The following is a 25,305-nucleotide window of genomic DNA, read 5'->3' as shown; positions in this document are numbered from 1 at the left end:
AACAATGAAAAAACAAACCAATTTATGGGATGCAGTCAAAGCAGTACTTAAGGGGGGAATATATTTCTCTAAATTCTTATATCAACAAAATGGAAAAGGAACAGATCAATGAATTAAGCATGCAACTAAAAAACTTGAAAAAGAACAAATTAAAAATACTCAATTGTAATAGGCCAGAATTCTGTACTTGAAACAAAGATTCTTACAAGGTGTTAACTCAGTGAAATTGATAAGGCAATGGTTATCTACTTTAGCATAGTAATTAATAGTTCCCTGGTTCAGTATCTGTACTTAGTACTTAATATAATTCTGTAAAATTTACACTTAAAATGATGTAATTATAATAGAGTATATAAGAGCCACTGGGGACTGGAATGGACTTGGAGAAAACAGAGGACTAGAGGCTGAAACACAAGCTCCAGACTCAGGGAGACTTCAATACCGAGACCGTTGTGGTAGTTCTTCTACTGCCCCCACAGAAACCAAGACACATTCTGGAGGACTTCCAAAAAGCTAGCCCAGGCCCCAGGCAAGGAGACAAGATTGTGAAAGAGACAATAAAGAATTTGGACTTTATCCCTGGCTATTCTCATGGTGATTACTCTGCTGAAACAAAGGCTGGTCTAGAGACCTCCAGAAAACCAATCAGAACACTACACTCACTTGTGCACTAAATTCAAAATTGTCATTCAAAGACAAAATTAGTAAGAGTTAAAGTTAAAAAAAAAAAAAAAACTATTAAGCTAATAAATCTAGGAGATAATTTTATGGGAGTTGGGGAGGCAATAAGATAAACTAGTGTCAAAATGTATATATGTATGCATAGATATATTTGTGCATACATGTGTATATACACATGTATAAGTATCCAATATCAAAAATGAAAAGAGTAAAATCACCACCAGTGATAAAAAAAATTAAAGCAGTTATAAGGAAATATTTTGCCCAATGATGATATGTTAATAAATCAGACAATATGAGTGAATTCATTGAATATTTATGAAAATATAAATTTCCTAGATTTACAGATTTGGAAAAGCCAAAATTACCCCATATTAGAAAAAAAAAATTGAATAATCCATTAATGAACTCTCTAGGAAAAAAGTCTCTGGGGTCAGATGGGTTTACAAGTGAAGTCTACCAAACATTTAAAGAAAAATACATTATAAACTATTTGAAAAATAGATAAAGGAATGCTATCAAACTCTTTTTATGACACAAATGTGCTGCTAATATCTAAATCAGGAAAAGCTAAAACAGTGAAAGGAAATTACAGACCAATTTTCTTAATGAATATTGATGCAAAATTTTTTAAACAAATTAATAGCAAGGCAATTATACTAATATATCACAAATATTACACATTGTGACCAGGTATGCAGAGGTTGATCCAATATTAGGAAAACTATTGACATAATTGACCACATTAACATCAAAACCAACAAGAAATCATGATTGTCTCGATAGATGCTGAAAAATCTTTTGAAATGTACAGTATCCATTCCTTTTTAAAAATACTAGAGAGCATACAAATTGGGGCAGCTAGGTGTAGCAGTGGATAGAGCACCAGCCTTGAAGTCAGGAGGATCTAAATTCAAATCTGATCTCAGACACTTAACACTTCCAAACTGTGTGATCCTAGTCAAGTCACTTAACCCCAATAGAAAGAAAGAAAGAAAGAGAGAAAGAAAGAAAGAAAGAAAGAAAGAAAGAAAGAAAGAAAGAAAGAAAGAAAGAAAGAAAGAAAGAAAGAAAGAAAGAAAGAAAGAAAGAAAGAAAGAAAGAAAGAAAGAAAGAAAGAAAGAAAGAAAGAAAGGAGGGAGGGAGGAAGGAAGGAAGGAAGGGAAGGAAGGAGGGAAGAAAGGAGGGAGGGAGGGAGGAAGGAAGGAAAGGAAGGAAGGAAGGGAAGGAAGGAAGGAGGGAGAAAGGAGGGAGGGAGGGAGGGAAGGAAGGAAGGGAAGGAAGGAAGGAAGGGAAGGAAGGAAGGAAGGAGGGAGAAAGGAGGGAGGGAGGGAGGGAAGGAAGGAAGGAAGGGAAGGAAGGAAGGAAGGGAAGGAAGGAAGGGAAGGAAGGAAGGGAAGGAGGGAAGGAAAGGGAAGAGAGGAAGGGAAGGAAGGAAGGGAGGGAAGGAAGGAAGGCAAGGAGGGAAGGGAAGGGAGGAAGTGAAGAAAGGAAGGGAAAGAAGGAAAGGAAGGATGGAAGGAAGGGAAGGAAGGAAGGGAAGGAAGGAAGGAAGGAGGGAGAAAGGAGGGAGGGAGGGAGGGAAGGAAGGAAGGAAGGGAAGGAAGGAAGGAGGGAAGAAAGGAGGGAGGGAGGGAAGGAAGGAAGGGAAGGAAGGAAAGAAGGAGGGAGAAAGGAGGGAGGGAGGGAGGGAAGGAAGGAAGGAAGGAAGGGAAGGAAGGAAGGAAAGGAAGGAAGGAAGGAAGGGAAGGAAGGAAGGGAAGGAAGGAAGGGAAGGAAGGAAGGGAAGGAAGAGAGGAAGGGAAGAAAGGAAGGAAGGGAAGGAAGGAAGGGAAGGAGGGAAGGGAAGGGAAGGAAGGAAGGAAGGAGGGAGAAAGGAGGGAGGGAGGGAGGGAAGGGAGGAAGGAAGGGAAGGAAGAAAGGAAGGGAAGGAAGGAAGGGAAGGAGGGAAGGGAAGGGAAGGGAGGAAGTGAAGGAAGGAAGGAAAAAAGGAAGGGAAGGATGGAAGGAAGGGAAGGAAGGAAGGGAAGGAAGGAAGGGAAAGAAGGAAAGAGGGAAGGGAAGGAAGGAAGGAAGGGAAGGAAGGAAAGAGGGAAGGGAAGGAAGGAAGGAAGGAAGAGAGAAAGAATAGGAATAAAGAGAGCCTTAAAATGTTAAGTAATACTACAGTAGAGAGAGACACTCATTCTCTCAGCGAATGCTGAGAGGAAAATATAAAGTCTGATTCTGGAAAATAGAAATATCAGAGGTATTCAAAACAGGTGCTTAATGGGTACTTTTGAATTGTTTAGTATTATAATAATCATAATAACAACCAAAATTTACATAGTGCACTGTTTTGAGTGCTCTACAATTATTATATCATTTGAAACTCACAACTCTAGGAGGTAGGTGCTTTTTTTATCCCCTTTTTACAGATGAGAAAACTGAAGCAGACAGATGTTAAATAACTTTGCCAGCCACACAGCTAGTGTCTGAGGCAAAATCTAAAGTCAGTTCTTAACCTCTAACTCAATGCTCTATCCACTATCCCATGTAAATGGTGAAATAAAAAGGAAGTTAGACTTATGAGAGGAAAGTGGGGAAAACTCAGTTTATTAAAGAAGCAAATGAAGAATAAAAAGGTGTTCTGTAAAATATAGCCATAAGGTTAACAAGGGCTGAAAACATAGGATCCATTTTCCTAAGAAAGATAGAAAAAAAGTTTTATATTTATTTGGTTCTTGTTCTATCTGTGATGTTCTTGTTAATAATTTTTTTACTTCAAGTTATTAGAACTTAAAATAATTTTTTTCATTGCTATATGTAGTTTTAGAGCTAATCTTTCTCATAAAAACAAAGCCCAGCTGGGCATCAGAGTGCATCCAACTAATTCCAATTGAGACCAATGGATCTCTTAGAGTTTAGGAGTTCTGAGCTACAATGGGGCTATGCTGATCAGGTGTGTACATCTTGTTTGGCCTTAATATGGTGAGTCCCTTAGGGGTGAGATGCTCTGGAGTTATCTAAGGAGGGGACAATTTAGCCAATGTGTCATTCCTGTGCCAATTATTAGTGGCATTAGGCCTATTAGTAATACCTCCAGGCTGAGCAAAATGGGAAGATCCAGTATTTTTTAAGAGAATTAATAAATCTAAAAGCTTTCAAGAAGTCATCCCCAACATATTCCACTATGAGATGGCTCACACACACACACACAAAAAATTTAAGGGAGAGTCAATTGGAAAAGAACAGAACACTTTCAATCCCACCCCCAGCTAAGAATCAGAACTATGAGCTATGGACCAAAAATTATGATACCCTCCTGCAGTTGCCATTGCAGCCCATTCCTCTCCATTTCAATAGTGCTAAAAAAAATTGTACTATTTGTCAATTGTTGTCCAGTCTTGTCCATCTCTTCCCAGTTTTTTTGTTGTTTTTTTTTTTGACAAAGATACTAGAATGATTAGTCGTTTCTTTCTCCAGCTCATTTACAGATGAGGAAACTGAGACATGTTTAGGCAACTTGCCCAGAGTCACAAAGCAAGTTTCTGAGATCATGTTTGAACTCAGGTCTTCCTAACTAAAGGCTTAGTGTTGTATCAGCTACGCCATATAATTGCCCAACTGCCCAAGGGTCAAGCCAGTGACTCACTAGGTGGGAGTCAGGTTCTTCTCCCATCCTTTGCACCTGCAAAGACTAGAAATGCTCTTGCTCCAGAGCCTCACACACCCCCTCTATTTCACCTGCTCCAAGGAAACGACATCACTGCCCCTCCTCAAACCCAGAGTAGAAAAGGTTAAAGAAAATTGAAAGAAGCCACCATCTGAAATCAAATTATTTATTATTTGTAAGCAATCTGAGGACAAGGGATCGATGAGTTTGAGGAGACTAATTGGAAAAAGAGTAAATGTAACTCCTCATGGAACAAGAGTAACAGGATAAGGGCAGTCAGAGGGGTAAAAAACAAAGAATATATTAAAAAAAAAACTTGAAGGAGTAGGAAAATTCTCAGTAGCTTAGCAGAACTGGCAATAAAGGTGCAGGGTTTAGGGTGAGGGAGAGGGTTCTCAGTGATGTTCTATAACTGTCACAGAGAGCCTGTGAGGTGGCCAGATGCCTCCAGAGACAGGGAACAATTCCAGGCAGGTCACAGTTTAATGATGCCAGTGGGTTTCTCCTTGCATGGTGAGGGAGGAAGTGATTCTTCTCCTAGAAGCTCCCTTTCACATCCTTCTTCAACCTAAGAATAGAAGGAGAGAAGGTCAACTCCCAGTATATGGCAAAAAAGTAAAGGAGCAAAGAGCAGGAGAGGTTGGTTTTCTCAGAGCAAGGGAAAAGGATACAGCTTCCAAAAGGACAGAGGGACCAGGGGTAGGCATTGGAAAGGGGGCTGAATGAAGAGTTAAAAGGCAGGGATCCCTGTCCCCCATGACCTCCTCCCATGATTCACCTGGAATTGAGAGTCCTGGCAGCACAAGTTACGGAGAGTCACACCCAGGGAGGCCAGAGACACAAGGAGTATCACAGCACAGATAGCCAGCAGTGTGGCCTGAACTCCTTGGAACAAATGCTGAAGAATGAAAAGAGGAAGAGTTTGATAGGTTGCTATCACTATGTTCTGAATGACCATCATCCTTTTCACCATCACAATTCCCATTAGCCCCAATTCCCCTAAACATTGTAGTTATAATTAATTTCTTCCACCTCACTGTTAGTCATTTATTAATCACCCTCAACAAGTGGCTCCGAGTGATGAAAGAGAATTGAAAGTAAAGCATTCCAAGTTCTTTTCCCAGAAAGTAAGAGGATTTTCATCTCTTGAATCTCTGCCCATTATAATTCCAGGTTGTTTACACTCCTAACACTTGGAAGTTTAGACAGTTACTTCAATCCAAGGCTAACCATGTCAAGCTTCAGGCATGTACCCATTTGCCCTCCAGAATTCAATCCTGCAAGAATTGGAGGAGTAAATAATGAAAAGGACTTACAGCACCCCAGGTCTAGGTTCTCACCAAAAACATGTTCATATTCTGTGTGCACTCTTCAGTCCTCCAATCTCTATAATCAGAATCATCCCTACCATACCAGGTCGTGAAGGTTTCTGGCTTAGGGTAGTCACAGATCCATTTCAGATTGGAAAAGCGATATGAGGAGTCCCTAAAGCTGTACGAACAGAAGACCAGGGCAGCAATGGCCGTGGAGATGTTGATCAGGGTAAACAGAACAGCAAGACGACCCTAGAGAGGGAATGAGCAAAAAAGATCAGTCTTTCTCTGGTCACAACAGTGTCACAGGGCTCCTTACCCTAACCCCCTCGAGGAGGACTTTCAAAGCCAAACAACAAAGAACAAGGAGGGGAAGTAAGTGCAGAGGAGTAGGAATGGGAGAGGAAGAGTTAGAAGGAGGAGAAAAGAGATAAATGAGCCCAAAAGGAAACAGAACAGCTCCCACTCTTACCCACAGTTTACTCTGATATTTTTCATAGATGATGGCCCCAGCTCCAGTAATAACAGCCTAAGAAAAATAAAGATCAGAGAAGGTTACCCATTTCCCTTCCAAGCTCCGACCTAGCCTAGACAATAAGAAAAGGTCTAGGAAAGGGGGAGAGAAACCATTCTCATGGCTTGGGATCCAAATCTCCCTATTCCATCCTTTCCCTTTCCAATCCCCCATCCCCAACCTCTACTATCCTGCCAACAAGTCCAAATTAAAAAGGATAGGAAGCCAGGTTTTTCATCACTTGAAAGATCTCTTTTTCTTATGCCCCATATATCTGTGTGCCCCTGTTCTTTCTCCATGTCCATTGGTCCCTTTCTCATTTTCTTAATTCCTTCAAAACTCCCTTTCCCCTAATCCTTTCTCTACTCACCATGGCCCCTGCCCAAAAGGCACAACCTGTGGTCTGCAGATGAATCCAAGGCCCAAAATACAGGAGTATTCCAAAACAGCAGCTCAAGGCCCCTAGCAATATCAGTGACACCTGCAAAGGAGAATAGCAATTCAAATCCTGCTTATGGCCTCCCCAGTCACAGGGAGCAACTGAGATAGGTGCTACCCTGACAAAAACCTACAAAGACAATCTTGATTCCTTATCCCTCAGAGTCTTTCCTCAGATCAAGGAACTCTACAACCTGTCTCAGTTTTCCAAAGCCAGGGTCCTCAAAGCTGATAAGTTTTTTCTCATATCTAATGCAAAATCCCTCTAGTTTTCCGAATGAGAGATCTTGGACAATACAATTTACTTCCCTTCTTAGTTTCTTACTGTGTAAAATAGGAAGGGGTCAGGGATTAGACTGAATATTTACTAAGGTCAGTACCATTTTTCACTTTCTATGATTCTGGCTTTCTTCCATTTTCTCTTTGCAGTTTCATGGGAATGGAAAGACTGTACCACTCTCCCCCAATTCATATCATCTCCCACACGTATTGAACTCACTCTTACCCCAAGTGCCAGCTGTGCCTGGAGCACCCTTTTGGTCAGTTTGTTTTGGGAATAATTCTTAGTTTTCAAGAAGGAGCATCCTGCCTGGAGGAGCTTGGCCAGAGCTGACTCCTGGTGGATATGAATATTGATTTGAGTTGGCTGGGAGTCCATCTCTGCTGCTTCAAGCCCATTCACCTTTATCACACTGGTGGACATTTCCTGAGTCTGGACCTAAAAGAAAAGTAAACAAAAAGGAGACAGGAAATGTGGTAGCTGCTGCTAAGCCTAAACAATGAAGGATAGGTATAGACCAAGACTGATTCCCATGGAAATTTACCCCAAGAACTTGAGTTCAAATTTTAGCCCTGCTACTGTATTCTACCTGTATACTTTAGACAAGCGTCAGTTTCCTCATCTGTAAAATGAGAGATTTAAGCCAGGTCACTTCCAGGATATTTTCCAATTCAAAATCTATGAACCCTCCTAAGGTAAATTCTCCCAAAGATAAAGATGTTCCTTAAATACTTCTCTTCTTCAGGGATTTTCCTTTCCTCAGAGGCTCCATTTGGAGACATGACCTATCCTTCCTCTTCTAATTCTCCCCTCCCAATACTTCCCCTGCTTCAGCTCCAATCGATATGGCCCTGCTACAGTAGATCTACTCTTGTGTCTCTTTCCTCCTCTCCTCTCCTATCTTCATCTTCCTTTTCTTCCTTCCCCATCATTCAACCTCTGGCTCCCCCTTTCCGTTTTAAATGAAAGGAGTAAAAGCCAGGTCTCCCTAAGATTCATTTCCCCCTTTGGAGAGGAAACCCCCTCATTCTTTTTTCACCTCCCCCAGTCTTCCATACCAATGTCAATTGAAAGGTTGAACCCCCAGAGAAATAAACATGCAATCGGACCATGCCCTCAGACATGGAAAGCCAAGGAAGCCAGGATCCACAAACTAGGAACAAGATTATTAGCTTACCTGGTTGGTCCTTTGCCTCAGTAGGCAAAGTAAGAAGAGTGATGGGTAAAAGCTGAGCAGGGACTGAGGAAAAGGCAAGAAATAGGAAGGAAGCAGTAAGGAAAAGAGGCTTAAATCTTCAGAGCTCAATCACTAAATTGTTTTTCCTGAAGTCAGAGAGCTAGGGCCCCACCCTGGAGGAGGAGCTGCAAGAAGGCAGCCAGCCAAAGGGAAGGGCAAGTCTAGCCTTTGCTGACTCTAGTTACAGCCACTGCTGCAAATTGTTTCCCAGAACTGATGCTTGAGAAATACCCTGTCTGCCCAGCCAGAGTCAGAACTCCAAGAGAAGAATTGAAGACAAGAATTAGTAACTTGACTTGGCCTCTGGAGACCCGATTTGAATTCCTACTAGCTGGGCTACCTGGGCAATTCTTTAACCTCAATATCTTCATCGGTAAAAGAAAGGATTGTAATAAGTGCACTGTTTCCCCCATTTTGTTTTCATTCAGTAGTTTCAGTCACGTGTTTCTCTTTGTGACTCCATTTGGGGTTTTCTTGGTGGAGATACTGGATTGTTTTGCCATTTTCTTCTCCAGCTCATTTTACAGATAAGGAAACCAAGGCAAACTGGATGAGGGATCACACAGCCAGTAAGTCTCTGAGGCCAAATTTGAACTCGGGCCTTCCTGACTCTAGGCCTAGCTCTCTATCCACTGAACCACCTAGCTAACCAATTTTTCCCATGGGGTTGCAGTAAGGAAAGTACTTTGAAAACCTAAAGAGCTACAGAAACATGAGTTATTATTGTAATTCTCTCACCAATTTTATTATAAACTCCCCCAGTGTAGTCATAATGTCTTTTCCTATGTGCCCCAGGCTTACACATAATAGCTAATAAAAATAGCTAATATTCATAAAACACTTAAAGTCTATCAGGCATGGGGCTAAGCATTTAACAGTCATTACATTCTATCTTCACATAACCTTGCAAAGGAGATGCTATTATCATCCCCATCTTTCAGATAAGGAAACTGATGCAAAAAGAGTCAATGACTTGTTCAGTGTCATTCAACTAATAAGTGTCTAAGACTGAATTTAAATTCAGGTCTTCATGATTTCATGCCCTGAACTACCAACACAGCAGTGTGATCTGTAGCCCAGAGCCAAGACTGTGTGTCTCAATTTAATCCTTCAGATATATCACAAATTATTCTCCTTGGCCGGTGCCCTCACTCAAAAGTTTCTCCTGAGAACATCAGAATGAGATTCATTTCAAGCTCTAGAAACCTAGAGTTTCATCTGAGAATATAAGAATATAGTCCATATCTAGATCCCTACAGATAAGTGTGAAATTTTAAAAGTTCTAGACATATTTCTGTGTAACAATCATTTTATTAATATCAACATGTTTGTTAACAAAAGAATGGTCATTTGGCCATCTCTCTCTTAGCCCAAGAATATGAAGAAACTATATTCATGAGTATCCATTGCTTCTTTACTTCCTTGTAAATTTTTCTTTTGTTCTTGGCTGTGTAACTTTACCCCACCCTTGTCATCCTCCACAACCACCCCTAAGCAGGCTATAATTAATGACATATTTATGTGTATATATATATATATATATACACACAAGTATATATGTATATACATATATATATATATATACAAGTATATATGTATATACATATATATATGTGTGTATATATATATATATATATACACACACATATATGTATATATATATATATATATATATATATATATACACACACACATATATATATATATATATACACACACACACAAATATACATACAGCTTTCTTATCCCTGTTGCACTTTGCTTTAATTCTGCTCCTTAACTAGTCTTGCTATTACTTAATCTCCCCCCACCCTTGGATTTCTTCCTTTTCTTCTTCTCCCAGCCTTTGCTTCCCCTTCTGCCCATACCTCCCCCCTTATTTCTTTATAGATTTTGGAAGGTGCTATATACTTCATGGTATATATGGAGTATTGCCATTCCCAATGTGAGTGGGTTTCCAGAACTATGAGCCCTTTTCCCCTTTCTGATTCTGTGTCTATTCTTCTTCTGCACTTCATTTGTATGAATACTATTTTTACCTTAACTCTGCCCCAATCTTTCTTTTGAGGTACCATATTGTTGTTAGTCTTAAACATATGGTATACATTTCCCATGCTTAAAAGAAAAAACATAAAACAATTTATCCATGTTGAGTTCCTTGAAATTGATCTTTGATATTGGCTCTAGCAAGTTTGGGTTTGGTTGAAAGTCCTGAAAATGGGCAAATTCATTGAATGTCCACTTTTTTCTCTTTAAATATAATTTTGCTGGATACAATATTTTTGGCCATAGGCCTAATTCTTTTGATTGTTGGTAGTTATGATTCCAGAATCTGCAGTCTTTTATTGTGGCTACTGCTAAGTCCTATATTCTAATTGTAGCTCTCCAGCATATTTGAATTGATTTTTTTTCCTTGTTTCTTGCAAAATTTCTCTCTTTGATCTGGGGGCTTCAAAATTTGGCAACAATATTCCTATGTGTTTTCCACAAAAGGATCTCATTGAGGGGGTGATTGGTTGGTTTTTTTCTATTTCTACTTTCCCCTCATGTTCTATCACTCCAAGACAATTTTCTTGGATTATTTCTTGCATTATTACATCAATTCTTTATTTTTTTTTTTTTTGGTCACAACTTTTAGGCAGTCCAATTATTCTTATATTTTCTGTTCTTTATTTGTTCTCCCTATCTGTTGTTTTTCTTATAAGACATTTCACATTGTGTTCTATTTTTTCATTCTTTAGAATCTGTTTTATTTCTTGGTCTCTCATAGCTTCACTGGCTTCCTCTTGCCCAATTCTAATTTTCAAAGAGTTCTTTTCATCTTTGAGACTCCTATTTCCTTTTCTAGTTGGTTAACTTTTTTTCATAATCTTTTTCTTAAATGGTTTTCAATTTTTTTTTTAAATTTTCTTCAATGTCTCTCATTTGATTTTTTAAATTCTTTTTTGAGTTTTTCTATAAATTTTCTCTGGACAAGGCACCATTTCATGTTACTCTTTGGGGTAGAAGCAGCTCTTTTTACCTCCTCTGAAGATGAACCTCAGTATTCCCTATTCCCATAGTAAGTTTCTTCGGTAAGATTCTTCTTTGCTGATTTTTTTTATATAAAAGGTTTTAGTATAAGTATCTTTAATCATGGGGTGGGAGATGGTGCCTCTAGCTTCACTTAAACCCTCCCCTCTGACCTGTAACTCCAGACCAAGAGTTCTACCCTCCAGAAAGTGTTAGCAGCAAGCAGTGTCCCTGCCCCCTTGCTTCTGCACACACCAGATATTGGTTCCTTCTTGCCCAGGGTCCTGTCCCTGCAGCATAGCTGGATCTGATATTCCTAATCAGTCGAGTTTCATTCAGTGTTCCCCAATTTAGATCCCAACTCCATGTGCTGTCTAGGGAGGTGAAAATTTCTGAACTTCTCGCTGAGGCTTCAGCCAAATCCAGTCTGCCCCAGGGCTCCCTGCTTGTTTCTATGGAACTAGCCCAGAGGTATTTGTACTTCACATGAGTTAATTCACATGGGGTCTTTCTTCAAATCTTCTTGGGCTATAGCAGGAGGACCTCTGTTCTGTTCCAAGTCTTCTTGATTTTTCAGCAGTCTAAGTCTGCCATGAGGCACAAATTTGTTCTATTTCTGAAGGAAATGTGGAGAGCTTGAAATTTACCAACCTACTCCACTATCTTCCCAGAATGCCCCAAACTATTGTCAATTTAATGGAACAAATATGTTTATATTCAAACTGTTCATTTCAGTAAGACGTTCTACTTTAATCACAAGTATCAATCAGCATAAGAAAACATTGACTAAGTCCACATAATGCAAGATAGGACAAATTAATATATAATTCTATTATAATTTGCTCTCACTTTTATCATGAGAATCATATGCTTTTTTTTCAAGCTGGAGTGGATTTGAAAAACCACTACAGATTTCTTTATTCCACTTGTGTCTTTTTAGGGACTAGGCTAAGAAATGAGCCTGGTGGGCAGGGGAACTTGGCAAATTGGTGTGGTGAATTTATTATGCCCAAGGGACAAAATTTGTCAATATAGAATTGGTCATAAGCAGGAGAGATCAACCAGTGTCCATAGCATGCTCATTATCTTGTCCAACAGAGAGAATCAAGCAACACCTACAATCAACACAATGATTTTAAAAAATCCAAATCCAGGTGTGCAGTTATGAAATAACAGGAAAAAAAGAAGAACAGGATCAAAGGGCACAGTTTATTTACTGAGTTTGGCAGTCTGAGTCATAATGTCCTGATGATGGAAGCCATTCTCTCAGCTTCTTTAACAATAGAAGAGTAAACAAGACCCTAATGAGCATGTTCAATAATTATTTTCATCTACTTAAATTAAAAAGTGTTCCATCTTGATTCTAAATAAGGCAGACCACCTGCTAAACTTTAGGGATCCTGAGATCCCAATTCAGTGGCACTCCTCTTTCTGTGAATACCTTAGTTGCATGCAGAGAAAAAAATCACTCCAAATAGCCAGACTCCAATTTTGATAGTGAATGTTTAACCTGAGGTCCCATAATATTGCAACCACTTTAATTAAGTTACCCCAGACACATCATGGGGTCAAGGATTGTTAGCCCTCTCATATACAAAACACTCTTTCAATTGAAATTTTGAAATTCCATTTTGAAAAGTTCTGAAATTGCAATCCTCCAATGTCTATCTATGTTTCTATCTATCTATATCAGGACTTCTTAACTTTCAATGTGTGTATGATAAAATCCATGAACCTCCTCTCAAAACAGTATTTTTAAATTCCTAAAGTAGGATATATAAGATTATAAAGGAAACTCATTGTAATGAAATATAATTATCAAAATAAGAAAAGGAAGGAAAAGAGAAAAATAAAAAAGGAAAGGAAAACAAAGTCACAGAGCCCAGGTGAAGATTCTCTTTTCTATTTGGAGAAAGGGAGAGATTTTCATGTATAATGTTTCCTACAAAATTTTGGTTAATTTGTTAATTTGGTTTGTAAAGGAAGAAAGAGCTAGAGAAGTCAGATGAGGTCAAAGGTGTATATCAATATGAGAGAGAGTTGGGACTGTGCTTAAACACATCAGCCAATTAGCCCACACTGAAAAAGTCACAAGTCAGGTGAGATTATCAGCTCTGAAAAACAATAAGACCTATGATTTTTAATGCCACATCCATTGAAAAAGTATCCAAATTTCACAAAGCCATTTTACAAATTCCTAGTTCTTTATTCCTTTCCTTCTGTAATCTCATTCCTTCTTATAATGATCCAAAACTCCATCCATATCCCTCCCACTTCACCCCTACCTCACCCCACCTCAGGGTTAGTTTTTCCTGCTCCATAGTTTTCAGGCCTGTCCAACTCTTCATAATTCTTAATAACTTGTCAAAATCCTGGGTGCTTTTAGTTCTTACCATCTCTGCTCCCACTTCCCACACTATCTCCCTCAGATTTCCAAGGTTTCATTGCCTCCCAAACAGGAAACAGAATCAGCTTGGCCTGACCATTGGCCCTGAGCCATTTAAGCCTGGAAATTTTATCTGGTCCCTTGTTCCCAATACACAAATCACAAGTCTTTACCCAGCTCAGGCCCTGCCCTCTCTTCTGCTTTCCAGAGACACTCCTCCCTTCTTAGTCAGGATGTCTAGCTCCTCCCATTTTTACTTTGATTTCACTTCCTCTTGTTGCTCTTTCAGACAGGCTTTTACTTTATCATATTTCTGTTTTCTCCACTGGTCTGTTCTCTTCAACCTCATTCTCCTGTTCTGGTCAAGAAGGTTGGACCAAACAAGGTAAGAGAAGCCATACTCCCCAAACTCTAGCTCTCTCACTTTCCCCAGCCCCACCCCAAGATTTCCTAGACATAGCCAATTCTCTAGTCTCTTATCCTATTTACCCAGAAATCCAAACCTCTCTATGTATTATTAGTTTTTACATGTTTACATGGGGGAAAAAAAAAACCATACTACTAGTGATTATATTTAAGAGAAAAAAGACAGGAGAGTAGATAGGAGGGACAAGTTCCCACATTCTATATTGAAGTCACCTTTTCCTATTTCCGAATTCAAATCAATGATTCTGGAAGCTTAAAGGAATCATGAACAGCAGTTTCAGTGAATAAATAAAAGATTGCAATATCTCCCTTCACCAACTCCTCTCTTCTAGCACCAAAAAAATACAGATTGTTTACTCAGCTTTATCCCTTAGCCTTGGGGAAATGAGCAGAATAGAATAGCAGTGCCAAGAAAAGATAAGGAAAATGGGGAAGGCAGTGGGGCTTTGACCTAGACAAAGATACCCAAGAGAAGGGAGAGGCATTTTGTGAACAGTGAGGTGTGCAGGTTGCTTCACTCTAAGCTTTTTATTGCTCCATCTACTGAGTGCAGGGGCTTGAGAGAACCTGGAAGTTCTGCCCTCTAGCCTTGAACAATTCACTGTGTTGTTTAGAATCTTGGCAATCTTGTCTATAAAATGAGTTTAATACATCTCTACTCTTCCACCCAACCCTGCCTAAGGATAGAATGATATAATGGATCTGAAAATATTTGTTAAGGGGTTATTAGCATTATTGGCATTTGAGTTGTAATGGAACTTGGATTGAGGAGACCAAGTTTCTCAGACTTACAGAGAACACCAATTCTTATTCTATGACCTGGTGTCCACCATTCAAACTTCCTCTGAGTCTGACCTCTTACATTACAATCCTCTATGCAGATGGGGATCGATTGTATAGGTGATTAGGGGACGTTAATGGAGCCTACAAGATGCTTCTGCACATTTAAGGTGACCTTCAAGGGAAAACCAAATCCAGAAGATCAGTCAAGGATGCTTTAGAAGTGGAAAGTCAAATCAGTCCATTATAAAGACAATCTGGTTAAATGAAGCTTTACCATGAGCTTTGATATCTTAATCTCACTTCCTCCTAGGCCTGCAAGATGATCCCCAACGAGATGAACATCAATGGTATTAAGATAAATGGGTTGGAAGCAGCTGGAACCTCCCAGCCACTTCACATCAATATCCACATCCACCAGGAATCAGTTTTGCCTGAGTTTCTCAAGACTGGGAAAACCCTGTTGCAAATCTTTGTTAATTCTGCTGGCACTCTTGAGTCAAGTATGAAAAAGAGTAGGCTACAGTTGGCAATCTGGGTAAGTGAAACAGCCCTCAAATAAGAGCAAAATTCAACATGAACAAGGGGTCTCAATATCCAGGCAACAAAACATATCTTATTTTTCCTTCTAATCAGGAAAAAGTGTTTTGTTGACATTCAAGTTACTACCATTATTACTATCCAGCTTTATGTTGAATATACTTTTCATCATTCTCTCCTAATGAATGTACAATTCCTAAAGAGATATACTTTTAGGGGCAGCTAGGTGGCCCAGTGGTTAGAGCACCAGCCCTGAAGTCAGGAGGACCTAAGTTCAAATTTGGTCTCAGACATTTAACACTTCTTGGGCAAGTCACTTAACTCCAGTTGCCTCAGCAAAGAAAAACAGAGAGAGAGGTGTTTAAAGAAATCATATTGGACATAAATTCATTCTTTTATGACTTACATTCCTTTTTTGCTATCTTTTTCATATTCTGTAACAAGGTACTAAAACTTTTTTTAACTGAGGAATGCTAAATCACAGAAAAGACCCCAAAAGGGAAAAAAAATTAGTTTAGATCTTCTGTATTAATTTCAGAGGAGACATTGAATAGATGAGACATTTAGGTGAAACTCATTTAAATTTTCTATTGAGAATGGGGAACTCAAATGGATAATCTAATCGGTTTGGGTGCTCCTACCTTCAGTGCAGAATGCAACCTACTTGTGCCTGTTCATCCTACATAACTCTTATATATGATTTCCCGTGAATTTGAAAAAGGGTGTGCGATGAATAGAGGGCTTTGCCTTAGTTTCTTTTAACATTGTAAAGATACTAATGGAACAGATAAATTATCCACCTTCCCTCTTATAGTTTTACAATCCTCTAATGATGTCTTCTACTCTATCTCCCCATTATAATTCCTCTAAGTATCAAAGTGAATGGAGTTCTGGGCCTGGATTAAAAAAAAAAACTGGATTCAAATCCAGCCTCAGATATATACTAGCTGTGTGACTCTGAGCAAGTCACAACTCTGTTTACCTCATCTGCAAAATGAGCTGGAGAAGAAAATGGCATACCATACTAATAATATCTTTGCCAAGAAAACCCTAAATGGGATCACAAGGCATAACAAACACCTGAAACAAATGAATAACAAATGTGGTGATATTCTTTTATTCAGTTCTTTGTAAAGTCCAGCACCTACAGGATCAGTGTTACAAAAGAAGAACTTTAAGGGACAAAGGGGGAAGTGAATGAGCACTTATTAAGTGTCTACTATCTACCAAGTACTGTGCTAAGCATTATACAAATATTTCATTTGATTCTCACAACAACCTTGAGAGGGAGGTGCTATTTACCATTTTACAGCTGAGGAAACTGAGGGTCATGCTAGATTTGAACTCAGGTCTTCAGGACTTCAGTGTTCTATCCACTGAACTACCTAGCTACCTGGGGACCTCTTATGACTCACTGCCATAGAAAAATATCTGTAGAATGTCAGTGTTTAAACGATGGGCATTTGATTTAGGGAAAAATCTGGCAACATTAAAAGGACGTGATTACTAAAAGACAATTCAAAATAAAGACCATAATAAATTATGTTTTGGATATGTTGATTTTGACATGCCTGCAGAACATCCCAGTGAGGATATCAGATAATTTGAGATATGGTACCAGAGCTCAGGAGAGAGAAGATGGCTAGATATATAGAACTGGTAGGTATCTGCATAGAAATGAATAGTTGGATTGACAAAAGATGACCAAAAACAGAATTACAGAGGGAAGAGGGGAGGATTCAGATCCAACCCATAGCATACAACCACACATAGAAGGTGAAATATGGAAGATGAACCTAAGAAAACAAACTCTTTTAAAAATACAAAATATTCACAACTCTTTGGAGGAAGCAAAGAGTGGAAAATACAAGGGAGCTGACTATATATAAAGGTAAGGGTCTGGCTCAACCACATATTCTCTACCACTACTCTACTCCCAAAGACAAAATAGCAGTATGATGGCGTGGAAAATTACTGAGCTGTGTTATCAGGAAATCTAGTTTGTCTGATATTAGACAAATTCCCAGGACTTCAATTTCCTCTTTTTATTTACTTTGTTTAAATCTTATGAAGTCACAAAATATTAGATGGAAAACTACCCTTAGTTGCCTAGACTTCGGGAAGAGTAGCTTAGCATTGATGGGGAAAAAAAAAATTATGTGACCATGGGATTATCCTATCAACTTCTCAGCTCCGTTTAGGAAGAAATAATGTCTTTAGAGGCTGTTTCTCCTCCCCCATCCCCTATCTCAGCACCTTACATAGTGCACTACACATAGTAGGAGCTAAATATGTTTTTCTTTAATTGAAATGAGTTTAAACTTAGTTGAATACTAACTCCTCCTTTCCTGGTTTCATTCTATATCCATCTATAATCACAAAGGAAAATTCAAGATTATCACTATCCCTCACAAGGAATCCATTTTATCCAGAGTTCGCATATGCCCAGTTCATACCCCAATGAACAGCTAACATTTTTACACAAGTGATATCAGGTTAAGATTAACATAAGAGCAGGCTTATTACTGTGGTGAGCTTAAAGTTTGAATAGTTTCTGAATCAATAGACTTTTAAAAGCATATCTATTGTGCTTTTGCAACTGGGGAAGAGTGGTACACTCTGTGTGTATGTGTGCTTGAATAAGAGAAAGATAAAGACAAAGAGTCTGAAACTTTGTTATCACCAACTATAAGAATCAGCTGTTTCTATCCACTATCCACTTTTTTGGGTCACTGATCAGCAATGATTTATCTGACAAAATGATAGGCTAACAATTATTATGATCTATTTTAACAAGGTTAGGGTTGAACCTTCTATGTGCATTCTATGTTGGATGACCCTCTCTTTTCTTGACATGGTACTGGATCATTTTCCTTCTTCATTAATATCTAAGATTCAAAACAATCAAGTAGTATCTTCTGATATTTCCCCATTAATCACTAAAATTCCAAAACCTTTCTCATCAATTAATCATTCAGCTTTGAGCCTTTACCTGAAGGAAGCTTTTTCCCCATAAGAGTTTACTCATTTCTTCTTTTATCAAGCCCATAATTTTCTAGGTTTAAATATCAAGATTACTGGCTATACAATTCATTAACAGTAAAACAGGCAATAAAACAAAGACAAATAATTATTTGCAAAGTGTCAGCTGTAAGAAAAATCATAGCTAAAGACTTCTAGGAATCTAGAGGTTAGACCTGTAACCTCAAGTACTGATATCTCCTCAGTTCTGGAAAAGGTACCACTATTCGACTCTCTCTGGATGCCAATTAAAATCTCTTCTCAAGAATTTTCTTCATGTTTCTTGACAAGAATTAAAAACAGTTCTTTCAGGAAAGAAGTTCTCTTAATCCTTTCTTTTGGTTTTCTCACAGTTTTTCTTAAGTCACAACAGCTAAAAATCTCTCCAGAATGATAGGTTAAACTCTTAGCCTCCCCAGAGACTTCTCAAAGAATGAGAGTTAAACTGTAACTATCCAAGATTCCATTGTCTCTTAAAGTAGCAATACTTGGAGGAGATACTTTTTTTTAATAGTATTTTCTTTTTTCCCCAGTTAAATGTCAAAAAAAAATTAGCATTCATTTTTGAGATTTTTGAGTTCCAAATTTTTCTCCCTTTTTTCCTCCTCTCCCTCTTCCAAAGATAGTAGACATTTTGATGTACTTTACATATGGGCTATCATGTAAAATTTATTTCTATATTAATCAGAGTTGTGAAGGGAGAAACAGATCAAAAGGGAGAAAAAACACAAGACAGAATAAAATAAGTGAAAAATATGCTTTGATGTTTATTCAGAGTCTATCTATTTTTTATCTGGTTATGGATAGAATTTTCTTTTGTGAGTTCTTTGTACTTGTCTTAGATGTCTGGTTGCTGAGAAGAACTGAGTCAAACATAGTTGATCTGTTGATACTTTGTACATTTTAATACTGGTCTGCTTATTTCACTTTGTATCAGTTTATAAAAGACTTTCCAGGTTTTTTTGAAATCTGCCTGTTCATCATTTCTTATTACACTATAGTATTCCATTACATTCATCTACCATAGCTTGTTCAGTCATTCCATAATTTATGGGCATCCCCTTAGTTTCCAATATTTTGTCACCATGAAAAGGGCTACTATAAATATTTTTGCATGTGTAGGTTCTTTTCCCTTTTCTCTGATATCTGGGATACAAACCTAGTAGGAGTATTACAGGGTCAAAGATTATGCACAATTTAACTGTTAAAGTAACAATATCTATAGTCTCTGTGAGAGAAGTTATTGAAGTTGGTGTTACATTATAAACAATTCTGTCTTTCTCTTATAAATTCATACTTTCCCGTACAACTGTAAGTAATGACTATCCCATTACCCATCTCACCTCAGCCCTTCTCTTAGCCTGGAAATTAGGAGCAAGAAACTTGTCTCTTAAAATTTAAGATATATGAAGGAGGTTAATTGTGGGGGATGGATGTCTTTGTCTCACAGACTGCACAAATAATATTGGGAGTCATGAGTGGAGCCTTAGGAATCCTCTTCTACATGGGCCCCTTCTTTGAATTGTGGTATTCTGGAGCTGCTTTCTGGACTGGAGCTGTGGTGAGTACAGTAAGAAGGGAGGAAGAAGGAAGATAAATGAATCTCAGAGAGGAAGGGCACAAACATCATTATTAACAACACTTTTTTTAGCATCTATAATGGCCTGGCTCTGTGCTAAATATTGTAAAAGATACAAATAAAAGCTTCAATTTCTTTTCTCAAGGAGCTTATCATCTAGCTGAAGAAATAGGATATGGAAATAAGCTCCAATAGAGCAAAAACTATGATTTATGCATCTTTGTTCCTTGTATATTATAAATGTTTGATGAGTGTACTAAATGAATGAATTAGAAGGAAAGTAACAAGTCAAGGAATATTATACTGTGTTATAGATCATCGGTGCTATAAGGAGAGATCACTGTGGATTGGGGTGGTCAGAAAAGGCTTCATGTTTTGAAGCCTTTGAACTTTGAAGAAAAATTGTATTTTGACCTCAAATTTCTCAGATTCAGATTTCTAGGCCTACACAGATCTCTTCCATACTTATCATGCTAACCTTTTTTATTTTATATAGAAGAGAAGCCATATCCCATATGCAATAGCCCTGTTGTAGCAAGTTGTATATCCTGGGCAGGAAGAGGAGAGAGAAGAATTGAGGGGGTGAGGGCAGGAGAGCCTTGTTATGGCAGAAGGGAAATTTGTTTTTTATATCTTTTATCTTCTCCAGGCTATCGCCACTGGAGTTGTTGCTATCATTCAAGAGAAACGGAAAGGTACATGGTGGGTAAGTGTCTGTCCTACCCTTGGCTCAATTCATTTCCCCATGTTCCAGTCAAAGGTAACCTTCAAGCTCTCCTATGCCATCTTCTTAAATCACCTCTACAAATCTTTGCCTTTGAGTCATGGAGTCTTTTGTGAGCTACAAAGATAGGAGTGGAAGAATTTAACCCTTTCCACACCAAACTGATCTGTCGAAGTACTAGGCAAAGCTCTAACCAGGCATGGCCCCTATCTTCTCTCCTCCATAGGTCTTCCTGAAAATTCTATTCATTCTGGCAACTATTTGTACTTCCATTGCTGCCATTGTCATTTATGTTGCTGACATGGGATACTCATTCTACTACATATATAATCTATGTGATAAAAGTAGAGAATGGTCCTCTCGGTCCTTCATTACTCCAGATCCACAGGAAGCCTGGAGGATAACCCAGTGCAAGAGCTACATGAATATGTTTCAGGTGAGCATACATTTTAGTATAATGGGAGGAAAGAGCAAATGTAATGGATAATCAGAACTATAACTAGACCAAAGGAGCCTAGGCTTTATCCCAGGATGAGCAGTCGCACAGGAATGGGGAATTAGCATCTAGGACAAATGTAAAGGGCCCTTGCTAAGTGATTTTTAGCTTCCTAAAAAAGTAATCTGTGACAAGGCCTAGGTTATAAGGCAACATGATGGTGGAGTACAAAGGGTACTATGGATGCAGGAGCTGATTCAGGAGGGCACTGATTGAACTTTTCACAAGAGTTCTTAAGGAGGAACCTAAACTCTGGCCCAGCCTAGACAGAGGAGGAAATGGGTAGTCCCAGTCCACAGAGCCCATCACCTCAGTGTCAGTAGTCAAGAGCATATTCCTCACAACATCTATCGTATGAGGTTTTTGTTTTTTTTTTTCAATTTTTTTGGAAAATATTTTTGTCGTCATTTTACTGATGAGGAAACTGAGTCTCAGAGAAGTGAAGGGGCTTATCCAAGATCACATAGCTAGTAAGCAAAAAGATAACAGAGAAGCACAATCATCCTTTAAATCAACTATGCAAAGTAGAAAGGGCATCAGATGAGGGATTCTAAGAGCTGGAAAGAAGCTTAATAATACCTTTCATGTCACAGGTAAGGAAACTAGAGTCCTGAGAGAAAAAAATGATATGACCAAAGTGCCATAGCTAGTTAGTGATGGAACTAAATCCCAAACTCTGAATCTCTGCCTAATACCATTGTTGGCAATGATGGTAGGGCAAAGTGGACAGAATGTATGATGATGAGAGACTAGTGAGAATGAAGACATGTTAAGCAAGCATGGTGGCAGGAACAGTTACAGCTGCCTTTGATTCTATCACCAGAGCCTGTTAAAAGGAATCAAGATCATGACACTACTTGTCTGGATCACACTGTTGGTCGTGACTCTGGCCCCTATAGTGTTCACTCTTTTGCGCTCATGCTGTTGTCGCCAAAGGAACTTGCCACCTGAGGAGGTAAGATCTCAGGGTGGGGGCCATAGAGTGGGAGAAGAGCAGCAGTAGAAAGAAAGTTTTTGAGGTGACAGAAAGTCCACCTAATTTCATAATCAAACAAAGTATGTTCATCAAATGAATGGGAGCAGGGTTTCCCCTCCAATACATAATTCTAGAGATGTTCTAGTGATTAGTTTGAACCGTAAGTCCTAAGTATTTGGGTACAGTGGCAGGGGTTTCTTTGGATCTGGAGAACCCTAGATCCAGGCTTAACCACCCCTAGAAAAAGAACCTTACTTTTAGCTCTCCCCCTATATAGATCTAACCTCTAATCTTTTTGCCTCCTCTACATTTAGGATGTTAATGAGAAGAAACCACTTGAAGGAGATTTGAGTTTTGCATCCCCTACCAATTTGCCAGAGGCCTGTGAGGCCTGAGCTTCAGCTGGGCTAGCTTGTTCTGAAATAATCTGTTATTCTCCTTTATATATACATATATCCTGATGTCATTTCTCAGCACTTCAGCCTGACTCCAGATAGTAATAAAGCTCATCCTGCTTCTTCTCACAATTTCTGGGCATTCCATGCCTATCATCCCAGCTTTGGCAAAAATCTGATAATCAAATCATGACTGAAATACTGGGACCTGCCTTCTTGTCCAGTCCCTTTATATTCCTCTGCCTTCTTATTTCCATCTTTTCCAAAGTCTGAAGGGAGGTGGAATCGAACCCAAAGAAGAGGACAGGCTCCAATCTCTTGATTCCTTCCAAGTGTTGATGGAGAAGGAAGGACCAGAGTCATAAATAATGTGTTAGAAGAATCTAGAGCTTTGGCTAGAAGTGGGAAATGCTGCCATTAAGTGAAAGCTTAATATAGCTGATTATAGCTACAGCTGAAGCCAAGGAGAAAGATAGCTGAGGGAAGAACCTACCAAAAATTTTAGAGAAGTAGAGAGCAATTAGTCAAGCAAAATGGCAGGGAAGGAAATGGACTTGGAAACAAGCTTTGCTCTTCTTTCCTGTCCCTTCACCTCTAACCTTCTCCCCCATCATACCATCAAAACCTTGTGCCCCTCACCCACACAGCCATCTAAATTGCTAAATATTCTGGGATCCTAGCCAGAAAACATCTCTGCTCCTCTGGATGAGAGCCAGACTCAAGGAGATTTCCCTACCCCCACTCACCCAGCACAATCTTCTAGACAGAATAGTTCAGAATGAATTAACCCTTACCATAACACTCAATCCCATTACCCAAAGCAGTGATCTCTTCAGTATATACAAAGTGAGCCATAGGATGGGATCAGCCAAAGAGACAAGACAAGAACAAAGGAGCAACTGCTTGGTATTTCCCTGTAGCCAACTTAACCTTTCTACTTGAGTCACTATGTTTTTCAGAGGGAGACAATTAACATGTCCTTGAGAATCAAGTCAGTTACAAGATAGGAACCAGTCAGTCTGCAACAGATTGATAAACTGCTCATGCAACTGGGACCCTTTCAGATAAGCGGAACATCTTCTGTCCTTGCTCCCACAGGCCCAAGCCCTCCCGCTCCTTCATTTCCCCTTTCCTACTGTTCCTTTCCTCTTCCCATGGCAATCTCATTTAGGAAGAGATTGTCCTCCACTCCTCCCATGAGATTTTCCCTTTTTTCACTCACAAATATTCAAGTTTTCGCCAAGCCTGCCAACTTCTTTCTCTTGTAATAAATTATTACTCGTATCTTGTGGAGTTGTGATTTCTGGTTAATAGTGGTATAATTATAAATAGCACTGAATGTAAAGTTAAGAATCTGTGTTTTAATATTGATTACTCACTAGCTATAGGACTTTGAGTAAGTCACCTCTGAGATGCATTGTAAAGTAAGAGTTGAACCAGATCAACTCTAATATACCTTTGTATTGTAAATCACATGATCTCTTTTCTTTCTTTCTCCTCCCTGAGAACAGAATCTTTCCCCAAAAAGAGTGGTTCTCTTTTGCCATTAAATTCAAGCTCTACTGTTGGCACCACAAAGGGATAGACCTGGACAGCTAGGGTAGAATGCTGAGCAAATATTCCTGGATTCAAAACATGTTCAAACTAAGAAATCACTGGAATCGTGTTTAATGAGATTGTGGTCTCATGGACATCACTTAGGTTTTGTTGCAGAGTCCCCTGACTTTAAAGCTTATAGAGGATTGGCTTTTGCAAAGTCAACTGAAAAATGTCCCTGATCTCTTGAAGTTATCCCTAAAAACATAGCAAGAAACATAGTTAGCTGCCTTCTGGGGCCCAACTTGCTAATTAAAGTGGGAGTTGGGACATGAACTGTGCAGAGCGAAGTGAACTATAAAATGACTATCCATCAGTCCTGTTGGCTATTTCATCTCTTTATATAAACATTAGCTTCAACTTCCTGGGAAAATATGTTACTTCTCATTTAAGTGTCATTGTTTACTTGGGAATCACTGTGTTGAGCATTTATTTTTAAAGAATTAAAGCTGTCCATACCTGATTTCTAAAATACACTAGCACCTTCTGAAGTCCTACTCTGTGGAGTCTCTGGAACAGACCAAAACCTAAGCTAAAAAATTTTCCCCAGTGCTCTGCAATAAGGGTATAAAGAATGAAAGAAATTTGTCTTTAGAGATTAAGTTTCCTCAGGACTGAATATGGTTGCACACACATCTGAGTCCAAAGCAGAGTCCTTTTAGTTTCAGTCAGTCAACAAGCAATTATTAAGTACTTATTTGCCAGGCACTAAGTTAAACACTGGGAATATAAATGCAAGCAAAAAGACTGAACCTACCTTCAGGGAGCTTATATTCTAATAAGGAAGACAATACATGAAAGGAAGTTAAGGAGCTGGGGTTGGAAGAAGGTGCTAGTGCTGGGTTATAATGAAGAAATCCAGAGAAGTACAGCCTGGTGGGAAATTAAAAGATGGCTACTAAGCACCTATCTTCCCTAAATGGAGGTTCTGAGATGAACCATCCAAGTAGAGGAAGAGGCCCCAGAGACAGAAGGTACTTTCCAGGTATGAGTTCCAGAACTGAAGCATCAGGATCCCCTTGCCTAGATCACTTCTCTCTTTTCACTCCTTTCTTTTTACTCTTAGTAAAAAGAGCTATTTTCCAGAACTAAGATCAAGCTAGCAAATTGTGCCCTGAGGTTGACATAACATTTTTTGTGCTAACCCTCTGGATGAATTCTACTACAGGATTGTTTTAATCCCAGGTGGTCTCTGAACTCAGACAAGCACCTGCAGGAGCCACATTGTGGTCATGAAGCCCTGCTGTGAATCAAAC

At 38.9% G+C, this 25,305-nt stretch overlaps 2 protein-coding genes across 3 annotated transcripts; one reads left to right on the top strand and one right to left on the bottom strand.

Annotated features, from left to right (window-relative positions):
• Positions 1-4,488: 4,488 nt before the first annotated feature.
• LOC141542863 (transmembrane protein 176B-like) lies at positions 4,489-8,239 on the bottom strand. Its single transcript, XM_074267508.1, has 7 exons — positions 8,059-8,239; positions 7,107-7,319; positions 6,534-6,644; positions 6,122-6,178; positions 5,677-5,901; positions 5,115-5,234; positions 4,489-4,904 (listed from the first exon to the last, which is right to left on the bottom strand). The coding sequence occupies exons 2-7, from the start codon at positions 7,302-7,304 to the stop codon at positions 4,812-4,814; spliced, it is 804 nt and encodes a 267-aa protein (XP_074123609.1). The 5' UTR covers positions 7,305-7,319; positions 8,059-8,239; the 3' UTR covers positions 4,489-4,811.
• Positions 8,240-13,762: 5,523 nt separating this feature from the next.
• On the top strand, positions 13,763-23,737 carry LOC141542862 (transmembrane protein 176A-like). Of its 2 annotated transcripts, none has more exons than XM_074267506.1 (7): positions 13,763-13,901; positions 15,036-15,260; positions 19,734-19,844; positions 20,512-20,568; positions 20,813-21,022; positions 21,906-22,037; positions 22,373-23,737. In XM_074267506.1, exons 2-7 carry the CDS (start codon positions 15,045-15,047, stop codon positions 22,451-22,453), a joined length of 807 nt encoding a protein of 268 aa, XP_074123607.1. In that variant the 5' UTR covers positions 13,763-13,901; positions 15,036-15,044; the 3' UTR covers positions 22,454-23,737. The 2 variants fall into 2 exon arrangements, with proteins under 2 accessions (XP_074123607.1, XP_074123608.1); XM_074267507.1 differs by having other exon boundaries at positions 21,906-22,101; positions 22,336-23,737.
• The last annotated feature ends 1,568 nt before the right edge of the window (positions 23,738-25,305 follow it).

The sequence above is a fragment of the Sminthopsis crassicaudata genome, chromosome 5 (assembly GCF_048593235.1).
Source record: "Sminthopsis crassicaudata isolate SCR6 chromosome 5, ASM4859323v1, whole genome shotgun sequence".
NCBI classification, from domain to species: Eukaryota; Metazoa; Chordata; class Mammalia; order Dasyuromorphia; family Dasyuridae; genus Sminthopsis; species Sminthopsis crassicaudata.
Note: the sequence above shows the minus strand (reverse complement) of the source record. Positions and strands in the feature narration are given on the sequence as shown.

Bases quoted from the DNA above. Each gene is read 5' to 3' on its own strand.
- LOC141542863 (XM_074267508.1), bottom strand. From the start codon at position 7,304: ATGTCCACCAGTGTGATAAAGGTGAATGGGCTTGAAGCAGCAGAGATG. The intron at 6,179-6,533 runs GTGAGTAGAGAA...TATTTTTCTTAG, and splicing joins CCTTTTGGGCAGGGGCCATG to GCTGTTATTACTGGAGCTGG. The intron at 5,235-5,676 runs GTGAGAACCTAG...TTCATTCTTCAG, and splicing joins AGAATATGAACATGTTTTTG to CATTTGTTCCAAGGAGTTCA.
- LOC141542862 (XM_074267506.1), top strand. From the start codon at position 15,045: ATGATCCCCAACGAGATGAACATCAATGGTATTAAGATAAATGGGTTG. The intron at 19,845-20,511 runs GTGAGTACAGTA...TATCTTCTCCAG, and splicing joins CTTTCTGGACTGGAGCTGTG to GCTATCGCCACTGGAGTTGT. The intron at 21,023-21,905 runs GTGAGCATACAT...TTCTATCACCAG, and splicing joins GCTACATGAATATGTTTCAG to AGCCTGTTAAAAGGAATCAA.